Raw genomic sequence first — 22,778 nt, forward strand, 5'->3', positions numbered from 1 at the left:
AGATAAACTAAGTTTATCAATATTTTATAAGTTAAGTTTTCAAAATTTTATTAGTAAGCTCAGAGTAACCAAAAGTGGATTGTTTGTATACACTTTATGATGAATGTAGTTTCACTAGTTTGTATTTTTATAAAGATTTGTTGTTCAGTAAGAACAAATTCTCTGTATTGTACTGCAGTATGTTCTTAATGAGTCCAATTCTGATCATGCTTAAACTGAACAATCTTAAAACTAAGCAATCTTCAGTTGCTTAGTGAACTGAACTTGCCTCAGATGTTTTAGAACCTTTACTGCAAAAATACCAGAGAAATATGGTAGTGCTTTTCAAAGACTAGTTGTTCTTAAATTTAAATCATTCAGTAGTGTTTAATAAAATAAACAACCCCCCCACCCCCAAATAACCCATTGAAATACGGTATTGAAATCATTCAACTTCTGTTGGAAAACAAGGTAAACATGGTATAATTGCATTTCTGTTCAAGGAAACATTCAGAAACATATTCTTCACAAAAGAGGTTTATATCCTAGGTCTCTTCTGAAACCAAACGTTAAAAACAAATTTTAATTTTATTCTTTGGCTATACCTAATAAATGAGTCACTGATATCAATTCACAATAAATTTATTTTACAGAAAAGAAAAAGCTTGCCATTAATGAAAAATTCAGTAGAAAACAGTTCTTCTGTTTTAAGTTGGGGCTCAAAAGTAGAAGCTGCTTATTAGTGAAACCTCAGTAGAAAGAGAATTTTGTAAGAAAACATTCTTGGTATGAAAGCTCTAACATAAATTCTGTAATGAAATAGTTACCAAGCAATTTTACTGGCAGAAAGCCCGTTTCTGACGGCTGGTATTTTCTTTTTCAGTCTCTTTAAGACATTAACATGGAAGATACTAAACCTGCTTTATTTAGAGTTAGTTGTATATAAATAGGGTGTCATGATGGATAATCTTTCCATAGTCCACCTATTTAATTGAGCAGTTCTAAGTAGGTAATTGGCACCCTACCCTTCTGATTTCCCCTTTCCCCCATTAGCCAGTCTGAATCCATTCCAACGACACTGAACACAGTGATCACCTACAAAATAAAAACATTTCCAGTTACTATGTTAAAAAATAAACACATAGGAAACTAATCAGATTTGTATTTAACTATTCACTATCAAGGGACTTTAAACATTATTGTCAATTTTGCTAAAAGTTAAAGGATATTTTTAGAGGCAGTTTTAGAAATCTTCCAGTTATTTAGCAGTTAAAAGCTTTAAATATTTATGTGATGTTATATTTTGTTAAAGAATAGTAGTTAAAATTCTATAAAATTGAAATCTATGAAAGCATTCATGATAAACTATTTCCAAATAAGTAATGAGGAATCTGCATTTTGTTATACTAGAAGATATGTCAATTTACAATAGTTTTCTTCTTATACCCACATTACTCACCTCATCTGCAAGAAGTGATAATTCACTACTGTTTGCAGCATCATAATCGTATAGAACCCTGGCCTTTCTGCTGCCACTGCCCTCCTTAAGGTCAATAAGGTTGGAAGGAGAGGTCATTACTAGGCCACTTGAAGTCATGGCAGAAGAACCAATCACATTTGATGAAGCAGATGGTACAGGTACCACGGAAGTCTGATTGTTGTTAGAATGATAACTGGATGGAAAACTGTTGAAAAGAAAATGGCTAATTAACTATTTTCAAGCAACCAAAGCTCCTGAATACCACCACTTGATGGCAGTGTTTACTTTCTACCAACTTTCACTGTGAATAGAGATTTATGGATGTTGATATTTTAATGACAAAGTGTGCTGACCAGCTTATTATGCCTCTTGCAGTATCTTGACTCCTCTAAGCCTCATGCACATGAAGTCTGTCAACAAATCCTACTGCCTCTACTTTTAAAATTCACAACCAGAGTTTGACCACTTCCCCCACATCTACCACAATGACCCTGACCCAAGCCACCATCATCTCCTGAGTGACTAAATCATTCCAACAGGTTCCAAACAGGTCTGTCAACTTCCATCCCATGCCCTCTAACAACTATCCTCAACAGAGCAGCAAGAATGATTCTCTAAAAGGCTAAAATCAAATCATGTCACTCAATCATGTCACTCTTCAGATCAAAATCTCTAAAGGGTCCTCATATCTGAATAAAGGCCTAAGTCCAAACAGTGGCTTCCAGAGCCCTGTGTGTTCCAGCTCCGACTCCTCAATTCATCTCCAACCAAGCCCTCCTTGCTGTTGCTTGAATGTAACAGCCATGTCCCTGCTTCAGGGCTTTTTGTTCCTGCTATACCCTTTCTGGAGCATCGTCTTTCAGAAGCTGCATATTTTGCTTCCTTACATCTTCTAAGTCTCTGTCTTCCCTGACAAACAGCTACCCTAACCAAGGTACTAGCTTGCTGTATTTTTCTCTATAGCATTTATCACCTTCTAATATATGATGTAATTCACATATACACTGATTTTTCTACTTCCCTCTACCCCCAAATAGAATGTAGGTTCCATTTCTAATTCAAGTTTCCCTCTAAAGATAAGAATACATTTCCTAGCATTCCTTCCTGAGTGAACTCAAGTCCTCAGCAGTGATTAAATATACACATTTCTGAAGATAGAAATAAAGCCCTCTCTCTCTACCTATGAGGTTTTAAAAGTCTCTAACCATGGAATTTTACTTTCAAATTTACTAGTATGTTTGGCCTTTGTGTAGCCACTAAGGTCTACCTATGTCAATTTTGGGGAATTTATGGAAAAAACAAAACAAAACACTAATCAACCAAAAAACCTGAAAGGCCCTTTTCACCTTTTAAGAACTTTAATGACACACTAAAAAAAATTAGACTTCCTGATGTAACCTGATATGTTAAAATCTCCCAGTTATTTAAGAATACATTTACTAATCTTGTGAGAAGTGCTTCTGTTTTCTCGTCTATAAAATGTGGATGTATTAATACCCACTTCGCTGGTGTGAGGATTATAACATTATTACATATGAGGTGTCTAAAAGAGTGTCTGGGGACACTGGAGCCCTTCCTAAGTGATTGCTGCTTTTCAGTTACTATTACTAACAACACTGCTATTTTAGCCATTAGCATTATAACCTGGTTTTACTATTCAGAAGTAGCTCTTGAATTTGTTACTGTGGATTTGGATGACTTTCAAGTTCTACATTTAAAGACCTACAAGTTTTCCCACTCTCAATCACTGGTCATTACCAGTAATATAATTCATTGAGGGCAGAGAGACAGGCTAGACATTCTTTCTCCAAATAATAGCACTATTTTCACTTTGTAATGTTTGAGGTTATCCTAAAGTGTAGCAAGGAAACTAGATTTTGTTTGGCTGAATTCCAAGCATTTGTGTGGTTTTAAACAGAAAGCAAGTATGAATGGTAACAATAGCAACCCCTCTGCAGCACTCCCAGAGTATTAGGACAAAGTGAATAGGAAGTACTAAAGCTTCTTGGACTTAAAATAGTTATAGTGATGTGGGGAAGAAAATGGTATTCGGCTTTCAGATATTAATACCACTAACAAAACTTTAAATATAAAAGAAGTGTAAATCTTTCTATAAATCCTATTAGGATAACTAATGGTATTAGGCTACAATTCATTTTTAAGATCTAAAATTGTTTTGTAAATGTGCTTAATTTTGTTCTAAGTCTAGTTTTGAAAGATTAATATGCAGAAAGGAACATCAAAGTGTTGAGGACATTTTTTGCCTTATTCCTTGAAAAGTAAACTTCAAACACTCTTGAAGCTATTTTTATATAGCGCTATAAAGGTATTCACTTAAATTATCTTCTCATCCCTGTTAACATTCTTCTGTGTTAGAAGAGCTCAAAATGTTTTTTATAACCTTAAAAGTCTGATAATAGGTTTCTTTTTTTAAAAAAACTGATTTTGCCCTAGCCATTTTGGCTCAGTGGATAGAGTGTCGGCCTGTGGACCCAAGAGTCCTGGGTTCAATTCTGGTCAAGGGCATGTACATTGGTTGCAGGCTCCTTCCAGGTCCGGACCCTGGTTGGGGCTTATGCAGGAGGCAACTAACCGATGTGCTTCTCTCACACTGATACTTCTGTTTTTCCCTCTCTCTAAAAATCAATAGAAAAATATCCTTGGGTGAAGATTAAAAAAATAAAAAAAATTAAAAACCTGACTTAAAGCAAGCTAATAAAAGCCTTTAATTTTTCTAATCTTCACCTCTAATACTACTTTATAAGCCAAGGCCTGAATTTCTTTTCTTATCAGAAATTTCATGAGAAAAGAAAATTACCACCTTCCCAGTTGTTTCTGAAGGTCTAACATGTACTGGTAACATTGTGCATAGTAAGTCATCTGGGCTTCTACAAAGTCATTCAGACAGCGGAGGTGATGGGCCTGTGAAGGAAAGTTACAGTCACTTCTTAGCTCTACAATCTATCATAAGGGGAAACAGAATACAACACTACTCAGGGAGAATCACTAGTATCTAGCACTTTACTACAAGGCTTATTAAGACTGACCATGGCCAACTGTGTAATAACAAACTGTTTAGTCAACAAAAACCAACAAATGGTTGATTATGGTGGGAGAACTAGGTGATAGGGTGTAAATAAAAATTTAAAATATTTCTTCATATATCTTAAAAAGTGTCACAGTTTAAATTTCCCTGATAAATAACTAAAAAGGAAGTTCAGGTTTTCTTCCGCAAATTGCCTGAGGACTATCAAAGTCCTTTGTTCCAAATGAATTTCCAATAAATGAATACTCACGTGTGTACTGCTAATTCCTTCTAGCAGAAGTCTGGTAATCTCTGCCTGACGATCGAATTCACTTTGAGTTATTCTTAATTCCTGTTCAGACTTAAATTGGAACATAGTTTTAGAACCTCATTAAGAGGACTTAGTCCATTTTACATACATTTATGTAGACTGTCAAAGAAAATCCCCAAACAAATCCTAAATGATAATCTGGCAATTCTCTGATTCTGCTTTTGTATCTAAACTGGTCCCTGGTTTCTAGACATTAGTTTTTCTATATTACTCATCTAGACAGAACTGATTCCTTACAAGTACTTGACTCAAAAGAATCTATTAATGCCAAAGCTTAATGGCATACACATAAAAGTCTAGAAAAACTACTGGGACAACCAATATATTTCCAAGTATCAACTTTGCCATTTTATAAAATCTTAAAATCACTAGTTTACATGTATAAAATATTTCAAAAAATCCTCAACTACTACTATAGTTACTTTACTTTGAACTTAAAGATAGTCTTTAATATTAAATGAACAACTTCAGAACAAAACCACAGGATTTTAACCATTCGGGTGTTACCAAACATATACTTGTTTCTAGAACATAGTTTTTAGGTTTCTTCTAAGGATTCTTTATCCTACATAAATGTCTTTAAGTTTTCTTTCCAAACTTTGCATGAAATAATGTTTTAAGCAGAAATATTACCCAAAAGATATGCTAGGGTTTTTTTGCAAGTAATGGGTGCCCTTTAATCAGTGGTGTGCTGGGGTAAACTGACTTTCTATGAAATACAAAAGCACTAATGTGTTTATTTTCATGGTGTAAATACTTCTACACAGTTGATTTCAAGCTACCAAGCTCAAGTCCCTGAACTTGGAATTTGAAAGAGGTGTGTGTATAATAGTACACTACTCTTAGCTTCAACCATTGATATAGGTTTAGTGCTGGGACAAAACAGTTCACTAAAAAATCAACATAATATAAAAACAGTAAATACTGGCAAAACCATCTTCTCAAACTTTTAGCAAGAGTTGGTTGGTAGTAAGTGAGTAGGTCACTCAAAATAGCTCTCTCACTGGGGATCATCATTATTAATGACATTATAATGATATTTCCACCTCTCCAGAATAAATAGCTTCCCACCCTCAGCCAAATAATTGCAATATTTCCAGGACTATGTAAAACTATTTTAAGTATAAAAAGTCTGAACTTTTTCCTTTCATACCCCATCTCCCTCTCTTTCACCCCTGGTGGCAACAGTTAGCCTATTGAACCAATCAACAAGGAAGCAGCAGCAAAATAGATAATCAGTTGCTTAAGTATTCTAATTTCACTGGCAACAGGCCTGGCAGAGGGAACTAAGAACTGACCAGTAGATTGGATTTATAGAAGTAAGCTTACATTACTCAATAAATCGTGTTAAAATTAAATTTACTTGACTAAAACCACCATGAAGACATGCTGCTTTGATACAGGGCTGAAGTAACCTTCATCTGGAAGCTAGTAAGAAGTGGAAAAAAGTCCCAGGAGAAGAATCAATGTTCTTCTTAAGGAAAATGTTAAGGAAAACCAATCACTTCAGTGTTACATTTGCACTATTTACTATTTTGCTTGCTTGAATGCAAAAAGTTTGATTAATAGAAATAACCATAACAAACCAAAAATAAATAAATGAGGCTAGTTCCATGTACAACTTGAATTAATAACCTTTAGTAGGCTTTAATGGCAGAAAAGCCTACTAAGTGACAATATTTTTGTACAAGGTATAAACAAGTATGCTAAGTAGATTAAAAGTGACATGGAAGTTTGAGTCTGAAGTAGAAATAATGTTTTTTTTTTCTTTCAAATCATTTTAATAACCTGGCAGTGAGTCAAAATATGAAAAGAGGGTTCAAATTTATTTCCTTTAAGGGGGATGCTACCATGATTGCCTTACACAAGCATAACCAAAGTTAATGATGACAATGGATTCCAAAGAGTGAGGATGTTAAGAAGGCTTCAAGGCTTCAAGGTGATTTGGTGTGGAGATGTGAAACTAGTGTTTTAAAGCTAAGACACTGAATAAAAAAATAAAATAATCTCAAGGACAAGGGATCAGACTTCCAGGTTTGAGCAAACTAGACTTTATATTTAGAAAAGGTAAATGATAGGAAGAAAAAAAAAATCTCATTAAAAAACAAACAAACAAGTTTCAGTGTGTACTGGGGTAGTTGCAAGCGATGAAAGTCCCAAATAATTTCTACTTCTATACAAATAATTGAATCTGAGAGGCAGAGGTTAACTGAAATTAGGTTCAGCATAATCAATTTACTTAGGAAGAAAATGATCCATACTAGACAGGTAAAAAGGGTTTAAAGAAAGACAATAAATTTAAAGGGTTTTTATTCTGTCCTCCAGAAGATCTCATTCCCTGACTTAGTTTTACAATTAAAAGGTAGAGTTCTAGAGAAAAGAATTACTGCTTAGATTACTGTTACTGGGCTAATTGATCTAGAGCAGTGGTCCCCAACCTTTTTTTGGCCATGCCCCACCTAAGCATCTCTAAAATCCCAATACCCTTCTGTGACCTATAATTCTTATTCAAAAAGTGAAGTCCTATTCACATGGAGGAAGCCTAAAAGGCCATTAACTTGGTCTAAACAAGCTTCCAAAGAATATGGCATCCATGAAAGAGAAAAATAAAAGAACAAAAGGACAGTTGAAATACTGAGGAAGAAATAACTAAGACATTATTTAAAATATAGTAATATGAAGTGATATGAAAAAATAGCAAATAAAGTTTCAAAACACATAATAGAGAACTGAAATGCATAAATATAACACAAAATATATTTATATACTATATATGAGGCCCCTAGAACCATAAGAAATGCAAAAAATTCACTGTTAATAACTCATTCTCAAATTGCCCTCCTTAAAAATCAAATTGCCCCCCTGTGGGGCATGTGCTCCACGTTGGGAACCACTGATCTAGAGTATATGATAGCATAACTTGGATCAGAAAAGCAAGAAAAGTTCTTTTAAGATGTAACTTGGGAAAAGGGCAAGAATTTGTTGGTCTGTGATATCAGCTAGAAATTTATATCATGTATTTTCTGTGACAAACTTTGTCAGTGTTACTTACTTTATCCTATAGGCTTAAATCTTTAAAATATTCCAGAAACATAAATCAAACATTTTTAAATTATGACAAAAGTGAGATTTACAGAAAAATTTTTGATATATTTCTTAAGTTCCTCTCATATATACATAATATAAATATTTGTTTCATGAATTGTTTCCCATTATATCAAATATTTCCCAAAGTTGTAGAGATTGAATCAAATAAATTTTTTAACTATACTTGCATGCTAACCAAAGTGGAAGAGACCCTGGTTTTCTTGCTTAATCTATATTCTCTTCTACATTACTCTGCCATCTTTTCATGCTAGAAGTTCTAAAAGACATCAGAGGCCAGGGTGAAACTATAGCTAAATTGATGAATAGATTCCACAAAGGGGGATGAGAATATAAGTTAAGAATTTCACATTGGATTGCCAAGTCATAGAATCAACAGCTCCATAACCTATGCACAGAACAGACCGTATAGTCAGCAATCCTACTGTCAAAAAATAAACAAATGAAAAACGCTTCTGAAGATTTCCAATAGCATTTAAAACAAATCTGCACTAAAGTCATGATTTTATTTATTAAATTCTTGCTTAGTTATTTGATTTCTCAGCCCAGAAAGATTAGAAATGATAACAACAGGCTAGTCGCAGACATATGGACAACTTCTAAAAGTGACAGTTTGACAAGAAGACAACACACTTCAAGAACAAAAGATCTAATTGTTACACAGTATAATAATGAATATTCATAATAAAGACCCTAACTTTAAGTAAAATTCAATATATGTTATCCTGTTTAATGCAGCATCAAAATACTTTTTTTTTTTTTACAAATGTTTTTAACTAAAGTGACAGAAAAATAAGCTTTGGTGCTGGAGAGAACAAGCTTCAGTTACCTAGAAAATTTACTTGTGTGACACGAACACAGAGAATATGATGTTAACTATATTTTACATAATTGCCATATGAATAAACCAAGTATTTAAACTGTCTCTGGCAAGGCACTATAAAGATTACCACTTAATCTATCAGGTATCAATAGTGTGTGCAAACAATATCTCTGCAGCACTGTTCTATTGCTCTGTGGACCTGAGTGTTCCATAATCATTTTCAGACTTTATAAGATACAGTAACAAAGACTGTGACTAGCCCCACGGTTATCGTCCAATATTCTCTGAGTGAATGACAATTAAATTTGTTTCATAATTCTGTAGTTTAATAATTTACTTACTTTTGTCACTTCCTCTGCCCAAATCTAGCCAGCATTAAAAATTAGAGAAAAATATACAGCATGAAAGTTGGAATTTAACATTTTCTACAACTTAGTATAGAGAAATGTGAATATTTTAATTCAAATGGCATACTCCTTTTCTCAGGATCACTTTATCAGGTGAAATATAGTAGTAACTAAATTAGTACAGCTTAATATACTGTGAAAGTATGCCTTCATATGTATAAATACTATTGATTTTTGAATCTTATACTGATTCTATAAATTAATAAGAATAACAGTTTTCTAAAATGGAATATTTAACCCCTCTTAGTTCTAGTTTTCTTATTTATAAAAGTTTGGACCAAATGATTTCTAACTCCTCATTAGGCCTAAACTCTACAACTTTAGGAAATTAAAATAAAGCAAAGGTAAATGTACACTGAACACGGATATAGTCATTGGGATTGGGGGTAGGGGGGAGACAATAAACTAGAGATACTAGTATAATGAATTTAAAATTACCAGAGTTAAATACATCTTATTATAAGTAGATGATATCAGTAGTAAGACAAGTGCCGAATAAATGAAACAGTATTGCTAATTGGTTAGGATATTTTTACAAAAGAAAACCTACAATTTATATACTAACTTACCAATGACAGAAAGAAATAGTCTCACACTTTTCATTTTCCTACAGATAGGACAATGGAAATAAATAAATGCATTCTCTTGCTATCTCAGGAAAGCCCTCATTTAGTCAGTGATTCATGGATTGCTCCCCCCGCCCCTTTTAGTTCAATGCTAATATTGGGAATAAAAGCAGCTAACTTAACTGCCAATTTATTATCAACTTTACTACAATTTCCATGTCACTTCTGTGGAAGTACTTTATGTAGGAGTATAATATACCAAATACTCATAAATCTTTACTAGCTAACACTTTTAAGATTTGGGCAGTGATCAGATTTTTCATATTTCTATCATGTTAAAAAATCAAAAATTCCCAGCCGGCCAGGTGTGGCTCAGCAGTTGACCAAGGAACCAAGACGTCACCAGTTCGATTCCCAGTCAAGGTATATGCCTGGGTTGCCCCCAGTAGGGGGAGTGCAGAAGGCAGCCAATCAATGATTCTCACTAATCATCGATGTTTCTATCTCTCTTTCCCTCTCCCTTCCTCTCTGAAATCAATACAAATATATTTTAAAAAAATTCCTAGCATCTCCTAAATTTCCTCCAATCAAGCTCAATATATACTTTGGATACTATATATATAACAATTCTCACTTTCAATTCTTGTCCACCATTGTCTCTATTCTGCAATTTTCTTAAGTGAATTAGCATATGGAGGAATGGGCCTTCCCACTACATAAATACCAAAACTACTGAGGTTTGTTTTAGCCTGGAATTGCAAAATAAACTCATTCTATGTTGAGTTTGGGTGAAAATTAAGGGGACGTTGAAGATACTGAGAAACAAAGTAAATATGTATACCTTATCCCTTTCTCTAAGTTAAGTAAGTTTTGTTAATTTTCCTTGCCAAAAGTGAACATATAAAGTGCCAGCTAAATTAACGTCTTTTATAGGGCATAAAAGGCACAATAAATTTATGTGTAACTTCAGACTGTAAAATCTGAATTTGGCATAGCTAATATATTTGGCAATTAGAACACATTCTTTCTTTTTAGTTCCAATATTATTTAAGCTATTATTCCACATATATTTTGTTAAACTAATGAATGCATGTCTTTGAATATTTTAGACCATTAAATGCAGATGATAGCAGGAGAAGGCACTTTATTCAAGATGTAGAAAACACAGTAGGCCAACAAACCTTTAGCCATTTTACATGCAGGAAGTTGAGCATGTAAGAGAAATTTACCATAATGTTATCTCCTTCAAGGTGAGCTGAGTTTAGTTGCTTAAATACATAGGTAAGAGACAAAGAACACATTATACCAATGAACACAGTGAAGTAAGTTTTTTCTGCACAATAAAGAACACACAAACAGGTATTATTACTTTTAAAAACCCCTCTATTTGTTCTATGGAATTTCATAGTGGTACCTATTTTATTTTTCCAAAAGATTCAAATTTTCAAAGACAAAAAATATGGTTGATGCCTGATTTAAAACTAAAATCATTTAGGGAAAATGCATCACTTTAAAAACTGCTGCCATTATCTATAATTTTTATTAAAATTTTCACTATGAAAGCCCTTTTGCCTACCCACAGCTTTCCCATTCAAAGGAATAAACTAGTCATAAAACAATCCATGGAAATTTATAAATAAGTAAAATCAAAGAAAGTCCGAGGTTACAGTAACCTCTTCAGCTGCCACTTAAAACTAGGAAATGTGTCAAAGAAGAAAAGAATAAAGCAAACCCAAACTTCTGGTGGTTTCTATTTTTCTGTATTCTCTAAGTAAACGGAAGTAAATGCAAAAAGCCTATTTAAGGAAGTTAGGCTGTTCCTGAAGATGATATCAGGATAATTCTGAGGTAAAACTGACAGTGAATTTGGAATTACTGTCCTGTCAAAGATAGCACGTTTCCTGCAGTAACTAATACAGAATCTCCAAAAGAGAAACAGTATAGAAGAAAATAATTTATTTTGCACATACAAGGTACTGGGGTAATCTCATAAGACATCACTGTCCAATACCAAGTTATCAGTTTTAAATTTCATTCAAAATCAAGTCTCAGTCTTTTCTTTCCCAAAATGACAGGCACAAGAGATTTTTACCAATACTGTGGTAACATGCTCCTTAAGGCAATGATTTTTGATGGTGGTAGTGGTAGTGAATTGTGAACAGAAGGCAGTGGGAATGTAATAAGGCTCTTAACAAAACATATCTCTTAGCTCAAATTAAGAATTAACTTATTAGCGTCCTCTAATAAATCTAGACTTGTTTATATTTGTACTATCACAAAGTTGTTCCAATTCAAATCTGATTCATCTCTTCAAACTTTGGAATAAAGATTTAAACAATATAAATGTTAGATTAAATAAGAAGCTTATAAATAAAACCTTTACACAAAGTTTTATATACATATCATTGAATTACTACATTTAATATATACCCACTCAGTTTTATCTGAGATTGTTTTTATGAAAAGTATACAAGAACTTATTTATCCAAATAGGTTTCCTTCCCTGCAAAGCAGTCACCTGTCAGTCCCTGTTGCCGCTGTTTGAATGTTTTTGGAGCTCTTCTTGGTGACAACTCCTTTAGTCAGTTTGAGTCACATGTGGAAAGAGTTACATCTACCTTTTAAGCCACACACAAGCATTCTCTAGTGTGATTCATTCTCATCTGAATTACTATTTGTTTTTCTATTTCAAATGTAATAAAGCTATCTCCAAAAAATCTATTTGCAATCACTGGTGACTGAGGATATTTAAACAACATGACACAGCTTGAGGAGCTCATAATTCTCATAATTTTTGTTTTTTAGCAACAGGGGTATCACTGAAATAAGAATATTGCCTGCTGATATAACTACTTTGCACTGACTTGGATGTATTAAGTTCTGATAACAAAAACAACACTCTAAAGTCATATTCTAGTCTTATTGACAAATTGTAGCTTGCACTGTATATGAGTAAAATATTTTACAAGTCTGAAAATTATTAACCTAAAATGTTTTTTAAATTAAAGAACACTACTTACTGAAGCTCTAGTTTCTGCAGCTTTTGCCTTTTTTAGTCTGGTTTTTGCAGCATCCAAATCCAGTCTCTTATTTTGTAGTAGCTTTCTTTCTTTCTATAAGAAAAATATAAAGGCTAATGATATTAAAATCCAGTGAGAGCATACTTTTAAAATATTATTTTACATTAGTATTTAAAGTATTATTTTCCATAAAATATAAGAATCATCTAATAAGGAGAGACCAAGATGGCGGCATAGGTAAACACCGCAGACTGCTGCCGCAAACAACCACTTCAAAATTACAACTAAAAGACGGAACGGACATCACCCAGAACCACAGGAAGGCTGGCTGAGGAGAGACTCTTCAACTAGAAGGAAAAATAACAGCACACCGAAGTGAGAGCAACTTTTAAAATATTATTTTACATTAGTATTTAAAGTATTATTTTCCATAAAATATAAGAATCATCTAATAAACTGAGATCTATAATTACAAAACTGGCTATACAGTATTTGACTCCTTTTTCCTACTGTTCTCAATTTTAAAACAATAGAGACATTCTGGATATCTGGGTAAGATGGCAGGTGACAGTGAAAACAGAAATATTATTTTTAATACTTTGGGATTTTGCTCCCCAGGAAACACTGGGCAATATCTTCTTGGTTATCACAACTGGGGGAGGAATATTACTAGCATCTAATGGTAGAAGCCAAGAATGCTGCTAAACATCCCACAATGCAGTATAGCTCCCACAACAAAGAATTATTCAGCCTAAAATGTCAGTAGTGCCCAGGATGAAAAACTTAAAAAAAAAATTTAAATATTTTTACTGATTTCAGAGAGAAGGAGAGAAATATTGATCGGCTGCCTCCTGCACACCCCACACTGTGGATCAAGCCTGCAACCCGGGCATGTGCCCTGACCGGGTATCGAACCACAACCTCTTGGTACATGGGTCGATGCTTAACCACTGAGTCACACCGGCCAGACTGGAATGAAAAACTTTTACAGCATTACAGTTTATCTAGAAAGTGCCTATGATGAAGGAAGTATAGGCCTAGCGTAAAGCTGCTTAATACGCTACGTGATCACATGTACCATAGCATGGAGAGCAACTCTGCTACTCCAACTTACAGAATAGATAATGAATAAACATCAAATTTCTCATGGGAACCTCAAGCTTCTATAAAATAGTCACTGTTTGTTTTATTAATTTTTAGACAGATTTCATATATCAAATTTCATCCCATTGACAATCTAATATCTTTTAAATTGTATTTCAACTTGCTGATTTTTCCTTTGTCTCAGCCAAATACTTTTACCTAGAGATAAATTCATTGTAAATATGTTTTCTGTAATATTTTATAACACGAAACCTGCAAGCAATGTTTGACCTAATATTTAAAATAGAGCAGTCTTGCAATAATCTTAGAAAAAATAGCCACCTAAATCTCCATCCTCCATCACTTAATAATAGACTAATAGATTGGGTTTGGGAAAGTGATATTTCTTACACATCAGCAAATAACACAGCTATGTAAAAAGAAAACAGACTTCTAGGGATGCAAAAAGACAGGAAGTCTAATAGCCAGAAATATAGCTTCTAATAATTAGGTTTCTGGCTCCCAGTTTAATGGCTATACTATGGTGATATTTTGTGCCATATTTTAATAATCATTACAGGAACCTCTCTCTATAGATTTTAATGCTGGTAATAAGTAAGAATGATGTAAGAGTATCTCAATAACAGGGACACAAAAATGGAGTCCGTATCATCAATAGTCCTTTATTTTAATTAGCTTTGTGTTCTGTTAAATACATACCTAGCTAGGTTATTTAAAATTTCTAATCTGTGACATCTATATAGTTAAGATGGCAAATTATTCACTAAAACTGTAAATATATATCTAAATATTTTAATAAAAATTAAAGCACTTTCAACTCACAGCAATTGTTTTATAATCTCCTTCTATAAAGTTTCTTAAAGGAGTGAGAAAATTTAAAGCTGCTGTTTGAATCAGCTCTCTGTCTGCAGTTCCAATTCGCTTTTGTGTTTCTCCACACTTAATAAGAGCATTACCTGAAAAGGAAAAAAAAAGTTTTTTTTTAAACCATTGTCTGATAATGTTGGAAAACAGAATCATGTCAACATAAATCAGCAATTTGATCTGCTTCATAGTTGTCACTTGTTTACTTAAGTAAAAATCAAATAGAAATAACTGTTTTATTTTAAATAAAATAACTGTAAAATAAGGCAGTTTTATTTTAAAAGTTATTAAGATTATAAATATCTAAATAAAAATGACAAAGATAAACTCATGTCAGAGTTAATTGTACTAATTGTATCAATGGGACAAAAGAGGATGGATACAATGAAAAGTATGTACCGTCACAGCTCAAATAGTGTAGATTTGTTTATAAAAGTATAGTGCTTAAAATATTTTACTAAGTAGATCAAGTCAAAATTTGACTTCTGTTTCTATATTTATGTACTTATCTCAAATATCTATAAATAACAGTATGCCATATATTTGTATTTTAAGTTAAAGAAAAAATCCATGTTTTGAAAGAAAATACTGTGGAAAATAGTGAAAGAAAAGGGAACCACAGGATTAAGATTCTACTCCCAGTTCTATCTCTAATAAGCTTTAGTTCTGTGGATCTTAATTCCTTCACGTTAGAATGAGATTAGATCTGATTGGTAAGGAAGTAATAATATAACATAGCAGTTAAGAGCTCAATTTCTGGATACAGATCTACATTTGAATTACTAGGTATACGATCATGGATGAATTATGTAACCTCTCTTAGACTCAGTTTCCTTTTTTAAAAATGGAGATAGAATTTATAAGTAGGATATAGTGGGGATTTATTGAAATAATACTTATATACAGTATTCCAATGCTTGGAATACTCAATTGTTAGCTATTATCAATTAATAATATATATTCTCAAAGCCCAATTCCAATAATCAGGGTATATTCAATGGAATTATTAGAGATAAAAACAGATTAAATTATAAAAGAAAAAAATTTAGAAGCCTTTCAAATGATCATGTTCCACCAGGCCTTCATTTTGGTGAAGGAAAGACCTGGGTCTCCTTAAACTTTTATGACTCCATAAAACTGTGCCTGGCATAAGCAGATAATAAAAAAATCTGCTTAATGTATATAGTTTTTCTAAAATTAATAGTTAAACTTTAGAAATAAAACTGTAAAGATTTAAAGTATCTCCCTACTTCTGAAAAAAATTATATTTTGAAGAACACAATGTAAAAAATTTTAAAGTTGTACATCTAAATGGGTTAAATGGCATTGATTACACAGTATTTAGGTTATTTCCTCTGACATAAAGAAGAGACCTACTAAAGTTTAAGTTTATTTAGTTCCAGAATTTATGAGCTATTTCATAAATCAGGACTATATATAAAAAATCATTTATTTTACCTATCATTTCATATCCATTTTTAGAACCAATTTCTTGCAGAAGTCTTAAAAAGACGAACAATAGGAAAAAAGCTATAGAAATCCAAAATTGCTGTATATTCTGAGAAAATTAGATTTGAAGGATAATAGTATATAACTTTGAACTCCAGAGTTATACATTAAAAGAGTCAGTATAACAATTAACAAAGCTGGAGAAACTGTAAAACATGATCATAAAAAAATGAAACTATATAAAGAAAATAGAAATGAAATGTAATCCAAACATCCAGAGATAACCATTGTTAACATTTTTATATTAATGACATTATGTGTAATGAAAGCAACAGTGATTCCACTTATAAAATAAGCCCTCAAGAAGCTTGAAAAAAAGAGGAGACATATGTAAACAAAAACTACAATGTATCTTAAGTACCACAACAGAGATACTGCAAGAGTACAAGTGAAGAATCCATTTAACATTTTAAACCTAAAAAGATCATATGAAATCTCAGAACAACATATGCTTAAATAAATTAAATTAAATTGAAATGAACATACTTATTTGTTACTGATAATTCTCACTTCATTGAAAATTTTAACATAAAAATTTTGAAGTTAAAAGTGATTCCACTGATATTAGGTAAATGTTAATGATGTCTCTAAGTAGTAAAAATCTACAAGATATTTGTTAATAGACCTTTTGCCTCTCACTTACCATAAGCTGTTCCAGGGCCAAACTCAGTCCCTGCATCAATCATATATTGTCCCAAAAGTTCTGGGTTGTTTACACGACTTGGAGCTTTTCTATCCAGTTTCTCATAAACAAATTCTTCTATCCTGGCATCTACAAGAACAGTTTAAAATTACCAATTTCAAAATAGCAAAACTATTTAAAAGACTCTTTTGTTCCACTACCAGACATTTATCACCCTGGAAAATTAATATGAAATTAGCATGCTTTGAAGTACTTATATTAATATACTGGAGGCCCAGCATACATAGTTCGTGTACTCTAGGGGTAGGGGGGGTCCCTCACCCTTTTGCAGTCTGGGAGCCCTCAGGGGATGTCTGACTCACGGCTTAGACCCGCTCCCCACGGGGAGTGGGCCTAAGCTGCAGTGGGACATTGGAGAGCGGGCCTAAGCTGCAGTGGGACATCCTTAGTGCTGCTGCGGAGGCTGGAGAGGTTTCCGCCACCACCACTGTGCTTGCCAGGCATCAACCCAGCTTGTGGCTGAGTGGCGCTCCCCCTGTGGTAGAGCACTGACCACCACGGGGCAGCTTCTGCATTGAGTGTCTGCCCCCTGGTGGTCAGTGCACATCACAGCCACTGGTTATTCCGTCGTTGATTTGCATATTACCCTTTTATTATATAGGATAATTTTTTAATTTATATATTGAGTATTATATAGCTCTAAGAAACTTACTATTTTAGAAATATGAAAAATATTTTGGAACAAAATATTTTAAAGTAAAGTAAAACCATTATATGAGTATTTTATGGGATTTTAAGTTCCAAAAAAGGGCTGGTATTCACTTTATATCTAGTAAAATAGCATTTGCCCCATTCATATAATGTCTAACTTTTATCTCTGAATATATGTTTTCAATTTCAAAAGCAGGATTTTTCAACTATGAAAATATGGATATAAGGTACCTTTAAGAACCAAAGAGTCATATACTTCTGACATCTTTTTTGGGCTTTTGCTTGCTCAAAGCTGTCTCTCCCTCCTAGAGTCTAAATATAGGCATAGGGGTTTAAGAATAGAGTAATCCAGGCTTGGAATAGTCTTCAGACAGAAATCAGCAATATGATGCCTTGGCTTAATTGTATTTAATTATATTTAAAGTATATAGATACATAGATACCTCTGAGCATGTAGTCACTCAAGATTTCACCATTACAAATAAGATTAAATTACAAGACAAAAGGTTAAAAGCAATTATAGAACATTAGTATAAATGGAAAGGAAAAATATGAATAAACATTTTAGTGTAATAGTCAAGAAACTCACATTCACATTGCTGCCTAATAGTTAGGTATTTCAGAGACAAATGAGAAAAAGTCCAAATTTCCAGAAACAATGATTAAATATAAATTAAAATTATAATCCAAAAAGAAGTTAAATATGTTCCTTTTAATTATCTCACATAATTCCTCCACAAGTTTAAGTTTTACACAGTGCACTGAAATTTCAAAAATAAGCTAAACGAATACAGAAACACTTCAGGAGTTGGCAAAAGTGTTCATTATAAAAACATATCTGAAGAGTTTTTAAGCAGGAATTTAAAAACCATTAAATTAGTTAAAACCAAAATGAGTCAGTTTAAAATGAATCATTTAGATGATGTTACCTAAGTTTCAGAATCTCATTTTCTGACCACCACAGTACTTCTTAGCTTTGCTGCTTTCTACCTATTTGGTCAAAAGTATAAATCCCATGTTGATTTCATTTAGTTAATAAAACATTTGGTATATTTTAAATAAATGTTTCATTTCACTAAGTCTTAAAAAACATTTATGCAACTCTGCTATAATTCAATATATATTTCTGAAAAACCCTAGGTTCTAAAAAATCATACACTAAAAATAACAGGGCTTACAGAAAAAGAGCCGGGTTTTACCACACAAAACCTAAGTAACTTTATAACCAGAGCACAAACAAAAAAATAAAAAGAATTCTGTTACTACTTTTGAATTAAAACACTAATATAAAATAATATTTATGAGCCATTATAACTTCTTTATAAGAACACCATTCTTGTTTACCAGTCATGCATAACTTTATTTGCCATTCTGGAAAACATCTTTTAGAACAGACTATGTGTGCAAGGAACTCTGGATAGAGCAAGGAATAAGAGGAAAACCTTCTACTTTTTTTTTTTAGGTGCCATGGTATATAATTTAAGTAGCCTTAAGTGAATAACAAATACCACATAGTATCCAAAGACTAGGCCTCAAAGTGTAAAAGGCTTAGTTTAAAGTCACTGCAGTTTAAATAAAACTGCACAGAATTACTAATAGTTTGTACAGTGCTTGAGTTTTTATGCAATAGCAACAAAGTTGGAATTTTAAGTACTTAAAAATAAGTTTATGGCACACACAACATGGTCACAATAACATTGGGGGAAAAGAGGAAGGAAAGCATGCATTGTTGCCTTTGTCCTTCAATTTTGATATATAAGCTCCCAGTGAAGACTATCAATGTGCTTGGTTCTAGTTCAAGTTCCCCTTCTAATTAGCTATACTAAATTAGACAAAAATGCTAACTTGTGAGTTTCAATTAATAAACAATTATGGTGCATCTTATTTGCAAGGTTATTTGGTTATTTAGTGATCTGCTTAGGGTTGTCAGAAAATCAAATGGAGTAATTTCTGTAAAAACATAAAACTTAACATCAACAAGTGGTAACGAATTAACTTTCCCCTTAATTATTTAGGAATAATTCTTCCTTGGATGAAGCAGGAAGAGTAATTTATTTTCATAGACCTTTATATCTCTTAAAATTCAAAGTCACTGCCTGAAATTGGATTTTCAAGAGGATTTTACAAAAGCCTGAAAAATGTTGTCAGTTTGTTAGGTGATACACAAAGAAATGTTTATCACCCTCTTCTTAACCAAGGCACACAAAAAATAACCATAATCTCAAAGCTATAAACAAAAAATTCTGTTTTCCAATAGAAATTAAAACTTTTTTTAACATTAAAAATCCTACTAACAAAACTTTTTAATAGGAATAGTCAATAAGGTAGGCAAAAGGTAAAAAGTTTCTTACTTGGATTTGGTTGCAATAACACTTCAGTTTGTTTCATTATTTTTTCTGTCCATATTTTGGTACATTCAGCTTTGCTAAGAAGGTTCTCTAAGTGAGCATCCAATTCTGTCTTCTCTGCCTGGCCAAGCTTTTCTTCTGTGAACTGTTAGTGATTATTTTAAAAACAATATTAAATATATTGCAAATACATTTTAGCAACCTATATTAATAATTAAAAACAAAACTCAAATCCAAACAATCCCAAACATACAACTATTTGTAAACCACTGCATGTAAATGTTACTGTTTTTGCTCCTACGATAATTTTACCCTTATCTATACCTCTTTTGTAGCATTTATTATGATCCTATCTTATAGTTAACACATATCCTCAGTTCTGCTAAAATGTATGATGTGAATTCTACAGAAAATCGAACACACTGTCTGGTATATAAATATTTCTGACGTATAAAGGTAGCATAGCGGTAAGGAGTAAGAGCTTTGAGTCAGTTGGATATGAATTCATACCCTGACTGCAATGCTGTGTGATCTGAGCAAGCTTTTGAATATTTTTTCCTTAGGTATCCTCTATCATAAAGAAGAGTCAATATATATCTTACAGTACTTTGAAAGTTAATTAAGAGTATGAATGTAAATCACATTGTTCAGTGTCTGGTCATTGTTATTGAATTTAAAAAGGGCTGTTTATGTTTAATGTGGCATTATATTATTGGCACTTTAATCACACCTAGTTAGGCTTTTATGAGATGTTCTGAAAAACTATCATTCAAGTTGTTTCTTCAGGATATGTTCGAGCAATCGATGTATAGACTAATTTTTGGAATATATCCTATCCATACTATGGAGGCATCTTTTAAAGATCATAAAATGTAGTTAAATATACTCAATGTACATTATCTTGTGTTGGTTTTTCAGGAAAAGCAGCATTGCACACACAGTAACAAAGAAGCAAAAAGATTTCCTTCCTTTTAGATTTTATGAAGACTTCTGGATATTTTTCATTAAATACTAGAAGTGATGACTCAGCCTGCTTATCATGCATATTTTTTTTTTCTAGAATATGTGGCTTTTCCCATCATAACACAGGCATACTACTAGCACTAATTCTATGCTCATTAATCATGACTCATTTCTGGGTAACAAAATATAATGTTCACCTTGCTTTTTCTCCCCCCTTCTCATTTCTTAAAATATCTTCTGCTCCACTTGTCTGAGTTTTATTATGTTTCTTCCAGCATCCTTGTTTTTGGTCTAATACTTTCAGTTGATTATAACAGATAATCACTAGCACTTTTAGCTGAAAGGTCCTCTAGAATGTTATTTTTAGACTTTATAACCCCCACCAAGGTCTTATTCAAGTGCTAGAAATAACAGCTTTAATAGTTTTTGTAAAGTCTTAGGCCTTAGCCAAGCCCTGACCCAATGGGTGGGACTGAGAAAAGCAGTTCCAAAGGTATTGCTGCCCTAAGCCCATAAACTTGAGTGTATTGTAACTGAGGATAGGAGAGGTATTAGGCAAAAATCAAAACCCTTCTCCCAAGGTCAGCTGGGTAACTATGCAATCTCGATCTTAAGAGAGAACTCTAGTCTTCTTTCAGATCCCTGAGATTCTAAGCAACAGACCTACTGTAGAGATATAGATTAGAATTTTACATGTTAATACACACAGGTTAACATTATCTACAAAGGATAATCTACCAGTAGATCATCGAGACAATAAACAAGTAATTAAATACTTTGATAAGGATACAAAGACAAAAAGGTGGACAGAGGACCAACATAGGTGGTCCTATTATTTCTTGAGTGAGTTACTAAATGATTAACTGCTTGGTTTAATGAATTCAAGTGTAGAGAACTGAAGAATTCATTCTGCAGGGAGAAGGAGGGCAGGAGAATCAGGTTTAAAAGGCAGAGGGATATGCAAGCTGGGCCTGGAAGAGGGAGCAGGAGTTTGAAGATTGCCAGATGTGAATGGTAAGAAAAATAGCCTCTCTGAACTGGTAACAACTGAGATGGGATGATAAAAAATGAGCTATGTAAAGACACAAGGGAAGAGTATAGAGTCCTCTGATGATTTATCTTCCAGTTGCATTTCTGGAGGATCATTAGTGGCTCTAAATATTATTATTATTTTTTGGTAGAAGCCTTAATTTATACTTAAAAACCAAGACTAGATTAATACAACAATCAACAGATCCATAATTAAGAACCAGTATTTATTAAGTCAGTCTTTGTGCAAAGCACTCTGCTAAGAACTATTATAAGAGAGCTGAATGAAAAATATTATCCAAACATTATAAACCTGCAGGCCTATTTTTTTCAGTACATAAAATCATGGTAAACTTTATTGAGTTTTTTTTTTTTTAATATGCATCCAAGGATATTTTCCTATTGATTTTTAGAGAGAGTGGAAGAGAGAGGAAAAGACACGAGAGAAATATTGATGTGAGAGAAACACATCTATTGGTTCCCTCACACACGCCGGGGCGGGGAGGAGCCTGCCACCAAGCAAGGTATGTGCCCTTGACCAGAACCGAATTCGGGACCCTTCTGTCCGCAGGCTGATGCTCTATCCACGGAACCAAACCAGCTAGGGCCATGTTGATGTTTTTTAGAAACACAATGAAATTAAACAAATGGTCTAGACATTACTAAAAAATGTTTATAAATAGGGATTTAAGAAAGTCATTTAGTTTACCTGATACAGGTTAGGTTTCAGGGCAAGTTTTTCCCCAATATTTCAGAGAACCAGCACTTATAAAGTTAATTATTTGAAAAACAAAACATTTCAATCTTCAGGTCAAAAGGCTTGTTTGCTTAATTATTTAATACTAGAGGCCCGGTGCACAAAAATTTGTGC

At 33.0% G+C, this 22,778-nt stretch overlaps 1 protein-coding gene across 6 annotated transcripts; it reads right to left on the bottom strand.

Moving 5' to 3' along the window:
* Positions 1–603: 603 nt before the first annotated feature.
* On the bottom strand, positions 604–20,057 carry SH3GLB1 (SH3-domain GRB2-like endophilin B1). 6 transcript variants are annotated; one of them, XM_014532610.1, is made up of 11 exons: positions 19,919–20,007; positions 17,799–17,879; positions 16,857–16,985; positions 14,663–14,796; positions 12,737–12,829; positions 10,898–10,984; positions 9,085–9,108; positions 4,756–4,845; positions 4,281–4,381; positions 1,439–1,664; positions 604–1,074 (listed from the first exon to the last, which is right to left on the bottom strand). In XM_014532610.1, the coding sequence occupies exons 2-11, from the start codon at positions 17,830–17,832 to the stop codon at positions 967–969; spliced, it is 1,026 nt and encodes a 341-aa protein (XP_014388096.1). In that variant the 5' UTR covers positions 17,833–17,879; positions 19,919–20,007; the 3' UTR covers positions 604–966. The 6 variants fall into 6 exon arrangements, with proteins under 6 accessions (XP_014388096.1, XP_014388101.1, XP_014388098.1 ...); XM_014532615.1 differs by lacking the exon at positions 17,799–17,879 and adding an exon at positions 18,497–18,557 and having other exon boundaries at positions 19,919–20,000; XM_014532612.1 differs by lacking the exon at positions 17,799–17,879 and having other exon boundaries at positions 10,946–10,984; positions 19,919–20,057.
* Positions 20,058–22,778: the final 2,721 nt, after the last annotated feature.

This window comes from Myotis brandtii, unplaced genomic scaffold, assembly GCF_000412655.1.
Source record: "Myotis brandtii unplaced genomic scaffold, ASM41265v1 scaffold90, whole genome shotgun sequence".
NCBI lineage: Eukaryota > Metazoa > Chordata > Mammalia > Chiroptera > Vespertilionidae > Myotis > Myotis brandtii.